The sequence below is a fragment of the Squalius cephalus genome, assembly GCF_949319135.1.
Source record: "Squalius cephalus genome assembly, chromosome: 21".
Lineage (NCBI taxonomy): Eukaryota > Metazoa > Chordata > Actinopteri > Cypriniformes > Leuciscidae > Squalius > Squalius cephalus.
The window spans coordinates 26,817,798-26,824,823 of record NC_137142.1 but is presented as its reverse complement, the minus strand read 5'-3'; the positions used below and the strand labels follow the sequence as shown (position 1 = coordinate 26,824,823).

General features: G+C 38.2%; 2 protein-coding genes across 2 annotated transcripts; one reads left to right on the top strand and one right to left on the bottom strand.

Moving 5' to 3' along the window:
• Positions 1-1,348: 1,348 nt before the first annotated feature.
• eif4eb (eukaryotic translation initiation factor 4eb) lies at positions 1,349-4,430 on the bottom strand. Its single transcript, XM_079854459.1, has 7 exons — positions 4,308-4,430; positions 3,389-3,492; positions 3,151-3,246; positions 2,979-3,042; positions 2,243-2,356; positions 1,996-2,135; positions 1,349-1,737 (listed from the first exon to the last, which is right to left on the bottom strand). The coding sequence occupies exons 1-7, from the start codon at positions 4,350-4,352 to the stop codon at positions 1,623-1,625; spliced, it is 678 nt and encodes a 225-aa protein (XP_079710585.1). The 5' UTR covers positions 4,353-4,430; the 3' UTR covers positions 1,349-1,622.
• An 884-nt stretch (positions 4,431-5,314) lies between these two features.
• Positions 5,315-6,912, top strand: fam241a (family with sequence similarity 241 member A). Its single transcript, XM_079856428.1, has 2 exons — positions 5,315-5,589; positions 6,083-6,912. The coding sequence occupies exons 1-2, from the start codon at positions 5,353-5,355 to the stop codon at positions 6,374-6,376; spliced, it is 531 nt and encodes a 176-aa protein (XP_079712554.1). The 5' UTR covers positions 5,315-5,352; the 3' UTR covers positions 6,377-6,912.
• Positions 6,913-7,026: the final 114 nt, after the last annotated feature.

The following is a 7,026-nucleotide window of genomic DNA, read 5'->3' as shown; positions in this document are numbered from 1 at the left end:
CTTGCTAACAAATAGTTATTTATTCTCTTTCTATGTCCCTGCAGTAACCTTTTGTACTTGCTCTAGCAGCCAGTATCAGGTGACATACTGGTTCAATATCATTTAGCACTGTTCAAAGTCTACTGCAAGATACCTTAAACTTATTCTGAACTATATGAATTCAGTTAAATAGACAGATACTATTTTTGGATTCAGAAAATATCGTGGCTGTGAGCACAATCAAGCTTTGCTCTGACACTAGACTGAGTGGTGATGGGTTGTGGAATACAGTGCACTGCAAACCTCCAGACAGAAAGACTGCAACCAAGGTTTATGTCTCAAAAAAAACAAAAAAAAAAAACAATGGTGATTAGATTATTGATTGTGAGATTTCAAATCTGAATGTTAACCGTATAGAGTTTACAAAAAAAGAAAATAAATGGCACTTAAGGCTAAAGTGATTAGAAAAATCTGTGTTGTTAAATTGTGGGAAAAAGATAGATAGATAGATAGATAGATAGATAGATAGATAGATAGATAGATAGATAGATAGATAGATAGATAGATAGATAGATAGATAGATAGATAGATAGATAGATAGATAGATAGATCATTTCAACCTCTATTATCTACTTTGGTGAGATTTGATGCTCTAATAAATAATTAATTGCCCATTAACATCCAGCATCACTGACTGTGGTGATAAATACCAAGACGCCTGGAATAAATTGAATCGATATGAATCTATTTTATTTTCAGGGCCTATTTGATAATGCTGCTATCTTTTTGAAGAGTCAAATCAAGCCAATGACATCCAGACAAGCAAAATTCTGTTACAGCATTGCAAAAAAGTCCCACAGTTTACTGTTCTAATAAGGAATGTAAACTTATGATGCATTGAAAATTCACAATATAAAAAACACTTCTTGAATTGCAAACCCCCAAATTTAATCATGTTAATGCTGGCAGCTATATGTAGGTGAGCTTGATTACATGCACTCAATGGCCAAAAACCCTCTCAATGAAATGTTGAGGATTAATCTGAATAAATTAAAATGTTTATGTTCAATAGGCACTGAAGCAGCAAAGCTGCTGGATAAAAGAAGACAGACATTTCCTTTCCTCTGCCATTAAATAAATTGACAATTTTTTTTTACAAAAAAAAAAAACATTAAATACTTAAATAACTCTGAACAAGACTTGCCAGGGGTAAACATTGAATGTGATTTTTTTTTTCTTAGCGAAACTGTGTAGTGTTATGTGAATGTTTGGTGGGAACATGTGTAGTGTTGCATGATACAGAAATAATACTTATAAAATGTGTTTGAATGTAATAAGCAACACTGTTATTTTCAAAATTTGTCCGTGCTGCTATCCTCATTTGTACAAGCAGAAGCCCAGGAGTGTGTTTGTGAAGGGCTTTTGCGAAAAATGTTGCAGTTCAGAGTCCAGTCTGTTTTTGTTGCTTTGGTTTTAAGTGGCAGAGAGAGAGAGAGAGAGAGAGAGAGAGAGAGAGAGAGAGAGAGAGAGAGAGAGAGAGAGAGAGAGAGAGAGAGAGAGAGAGAGAGAGAGAGAGAGAGAGAGAGAGAGAGAGAGAGAGAGTGAGAGAGAGAGAGAGTGTGTGTTCAGGCCCTTGAAGATATTCAGACCACAAACTTGTTCTTAGTAGTGGAGCCACTCTTAGTGGCCGTGTCAGCATGAGACTGGTAGCCAATGGTCATATTCATAGGGATGCCTAACCGTTCCTTGTACACCCTCCTGCCAAACAAACACAATTACACACATTGTACCAGGTTGAGTATATTATAATTTATATCAGGGGTGCCCAATCCTGTTCCTGCAGATCTAACTTCCTGCAAAGTTCAGCTCTAAACGTAATCAAACACAACTGAACCAGCTAAGTAAGATCTTCAGAAGAATTTGATCATTACAGACAGGCGTGTTGGATTTGAACTCTGCAGGCATTGGGCACCCCTGCTTTATATGTACAGTAGCATGAATGCATTAGAGTCTCACCCTATGTGCGTTACAGCATCTCTGTTCTCGTAATCAGATGTCCAGACGGCGATTTTATCGCCTTTCGTTCGGATATTGACTACAGCCCCGCACACTTCATCGCTGTAGTCGTCAAAGGTCTCACCGATGAGGCACAGCAGCTGTAGGAATGACACAGGTGAGTGTTTGAGAGTCAGGGCTACAGAAGCACATGAATTACTTGCGTGCCTGTTGAGGGGGCGTTCAGTGACTAACTCAGAACTCTTACAGTTTCCAACCAAAAGCGGTCCAGGTCATACTTCCTCTGCTGCTTGTTGAGAGTGATGAGCCAGCGGCCTCCTTTTTTATTCCTCTCATCCTCCCACATGGGCTCAATACCATCCTGCAACCCAAGCACAAACCAAAGTCCACAGTAATCTGGAGTATCTCGTACACTACCGCTAGAAAGCAGCAAGCAACACTAAAGCAAAAATCTACTTTCAAAAAAAGAATAAAAGTACAAAAACAATATTTTGCAAACGCTACGCTTTCGGCAACTGACCCTTAAACTCCACCCTCCTTGGTTACATTCCACTGGAGATCTCCACATATAGAACAACAATGTAAAAGTGCTCATAAAAAGGTAAAAGCTGAAAGATTGTAATGATTTGTGACACTGCAAAGCATTTTATTTGTTTTTCTTCTTTAAAAAAATTACAGAATAACAAATGATAAGAATCTATGTAAAAAAATAATGATAATTAATAAGTAACGTTAACTTGCACAGCATAAACTGCTCAACATTTATTTTAAGATTCGGCAACAGATGCTCAGTACGATTGGTCAGTAATATTTTGCTGCGGATTAGCATTAGGTCAATTAGTTCTTGAAGTCTGGATAATGTGTGTGTGTATATTGGGTAAAATTTCACAGAGCTTTAATTTAAAGCTGATGATGGTAATATAATTTTTTACTTTTGGGAGAATTATCCCATAAATTGCATAGCAGTTATGAGGGAAGCCTACCTTGAAAAGAGAATAGTCACATCCTGACATCAGAAAACTGGAGAGCTGAATGTGGTTATAAAGCCTATAAAGAAGAGATTCATAAACTCAATTAAACTGGTCAAGTAATTTGGGGGGGAAGTGAAATGTAGGCTATGCTTATCTCTTAGTACAAAAAAAAAAAAAGTCTTACGCCCAAAAATCCTCTACTGTGTCAAACTTGGAGATCAGTCTGAGATTGGCCTGCCATGTTTTGCTCTTGTCATTTTTGAAGAACCATAAAGACCATCTTTAGGGGAAAAACAAAATTATACAGATGAAATATGTCATTTGTATATATTAAAAACTAAAAATATATAATTAGGAACTAGCGTTTTATTGGAAATAACATTATGTGTGTCCCTAAAAACAAGTGCATTCATTCACTCGACCTGTTCTGTAGAGGATGTTTGATGTAGCTCTCAGGGCTGACAATCTCCTGATTGGTCTCTTCTGAGTTCTCCTCTTCACTCTTGCAAGAATTGGAGTTTATTTCCTGAGCAGGAAAATTTTAAAGATTAGTTTTGACCAAATACATTCAAGTTCACATCAAAGCAGCCAGTGTGAAGACAGACACACACACACACACACACACACACACACACACACACACACACACAACTGTTGGACTTAGTAGACAATAACCATTTATTTTCCATTATTTAACTTAAATAAAGCATAGAGAACAAAACTGATTCAACACCTGGGACCAATGCAATACCTGGTAGTTTAATGTGATTGTGTTGTATCTGCTGCAAGTCTGAGGACTGTTAGTTTTTCTTAACCTTATTTTAATCTAACCTGAGCTGTGTGAGATAACTAGAAGTGTTTACAGTCATTCATTACTGTCATTCATTCCGATTTTAACAGCTGTGAATAAACTGTGGTTTGACACAGCTTTCATGGCTTGATCCAGCATGGTGTCGTTACAATTCACTTCACTTCACTTTCCTCATTCGCTGTCTAGTTTTTGACAGCTGTGCTGTGACGGGCTCGCTTTCTTCCAAAAAGAAAATTAAACAAGTTTAAAATTGTGCCTAAATGCATAAAGGGTAAAAGTGACGAACAGACATCTGGGAAAGTAATTAAGTCCCTTACGGGACTGGAACAAGCCTTATCAACTTTCAGCCTAACTTTGAGTCATACATTCAAACAAGCCGAATAACTTTTTTAAAGTTTACAGAGGATGACATTTAAAAGTAATTTTCGCCTAAAACTAAGTATATCTATTGTTAAATGAAGGCCGTTTTGTAGTTTAGCGTGAAAAGACAGGAAAGTGTAAAATAATCTTTGTGAAGTTTATTCACTCACCGGCTCCGCCGTCGCCATTTTACGTGAGTCGTTCACAGGCCTCATAAGGGACGTTCACGCTTCACTTCAGTGCTTCGCTCTGATTGGCTGACACAGTACTGAGAGCGAATCACAGGCTGTGCTCAAAACCCTATGCTTAAAACGTAACGAGACGCCTACCAAAAACAATTCGAACACGATTTGGCGATCTGAATGAATCATTCTTTTGAATCGGTTCTTGAAAGTGAATTAATAGAGCCAGTTCACTAACGTTCATGAATCACAGTTCTCAAATAAACTATTTGACCGGAGAAGCGCCTCATTTGTACGACGTATAAGAAATAACTTAAGACGTGCCTGAGATGTTGAAACCCCCCCCCCCCCCCCCCCCCCCATATAATATGAATAAATCACAGATTGTATCTGAAAAAGTATACGGTTTAACAGGAATATTGTGTGTGTGTGTGTGTGTGTGTGTGTGTGAAATCAGCCAGGTGAGATAAAATGTAAATGCAAATTATATTTAGCTTTAGTTGACTTGTTTTTATGAGCTGCCATGAAGTAAACCTGAATGAAATTACAATAAACATAATTTTTCATAAAATTGAAACAGTACACAGAAATATGAAACGATATATGAATTTACTGGAGAGGTTTGAGTATGACAGACCAAAATGTGATTACGCGTGACGTAAAAGGGCAGCTGAATCGTTCTCAGTCGGTTCGTTTAAATGAGCTGTTCGAAAGAACCGACTGTCGGAAATGACGCCCCCAAATTTTGTCTACGTAGTCGGCTTGCTAGGTTTTGACACACAGCCTGCACTTCAATAACAGTATATATTTCTATTGCGGATTTATTAATGAATAATTATACTATGAAACAGGCTAGACCTTATAAAAAAGAAAGAAAATGTGGACATATCTACATAATGTACATATCATTAATGTCTAAATAATTTTTTTTTGTCATTATAAAGGTTATAACAAACATAATACAACAATTCCCGCTATTTAGGATGATAAATCTTTTATTATGACTGCACCGTGAGTGACTCATGACGTCAGGATGTACCTTCTGTTGACAGCCAAGACCGGAAGTATCGCCAGCAGCCATCTGGTTCTCAGTCCCTCGGCCCTATCTCAGGTCAGCATTAATCTTTCTGTTTTTAGGAATATGTCAAGTACTAATCGGATAGTAAATGATGCGGAGGTACGTCATCGTGATGTCTTATGCGGGACGCGAGATCGAAGCGGGTGTCATTGCCAGCGCGAGCGTGCTGTTAGACCCACACACAGCGCACTGGTAAGACTGTCAGATCTCATTACAGCTCTAACAATTTTGCATTTAAATATAATAATCATTTTTTTAGACTTGCATGTGTGTTTTTATCTTCCTTTCTTTCACTTTTTACTCGGAAATGGCGGAATATTCTGTTATCTGTAAGACATTGCCCTGCCTCTCCCTTTCAGTATCAACAGCTTTCCACATCATACCACAGCCTGCTCTGTGAATAATTGTTTTGCAATTTCACATTCATTAGGTATAACATAAGGCATTCAGTCTAATATGTTAAGCATAAACAACATCTATTTTTAGCTTAGTAATAAACCTAGGTAGGCTATACCAACTTGTTTGTTTTTTGCCTGCCTATATATAGCTCGAGTACATATAAACACACTCCACAGACACTCTCACGCACGGTTATGTGGTGTCATCTTACAGTATTTTCCACTTTCTGCTTTGTGTTACTTAAAAAACATTGTATAATTTATTCAAACTCTGTCTTTGCACTCAGAATGACCTCAGGGGAAGAGAAAGACCACATGAAGCCTCCGCAGCAGAGCCACAGGCAGCAGAAGGACCTGCGCCAGAGGCTCCATTGGTGGACGACTGTGAGAAGATGGGCACTCTGTTCGGGGAGCTCAATAAGTGTCTGAGGGGTCTTGGTTTCACCCAGCTTTACTTTGGAGAGAAGATTGTGGAGCCTGTGGTCGTGCTGGTCTTTTGGTTGCTGCTCTGGTTTCTTGGTATCCAAGCCCTCGGCCTTGTGGGAACTCTATGCATCGTTATCATTTATATTCAGAAATAACAGATGTTAAGTGACGGACAGACGGATGAAGGTGCATTTGCCACTCACAGCCTGTGCCAGTGAAAGAGAGGAGAGACTTCTTTCTACAAAAAAATGAGCTTTGCGAATGCCATTTGAACGTATTACCCTAACCGTATACTTGGATCTGTGCCGTTTGCCTTCTTTTTATGTGGGTATGTTCAAGAGGGTAAGTTATTAAAGATAATCAGAGGATTTACTTAATCTACAGGAATGATTCATCCAGTCTGTGCGCTGGTGTGAACTGTGCATTATCTATGCATTATGTATTTGTGAAAAGCATGCTTCCCTTAAATATTTGCATCAACAAAATGGGTGCATATTGATATGCTGACTATCATTAGTTTTAAAGTAAAGTTCAGGATAAAGAGCATAAATATAACCGTATTCTAAGGACAGTTGTACATGCCAGTTATATGGTCATTAAAATGACCATGGTACTGTTGTTGAATGTATTACTCTTATTTGCCCAGGTGTCAGTCCTGCTTTCTCTGCAATTGCACTAGAGGGCAACCTTCCTCATCTTCCCCTTAACATGTCTTTGGAAATATACCAAGGAATAATAATCCTTCTGTGTTAACTTGAATGTGTTAATACTACTGCATGTGAAATGTTCTGGGGCTGCTGGGATA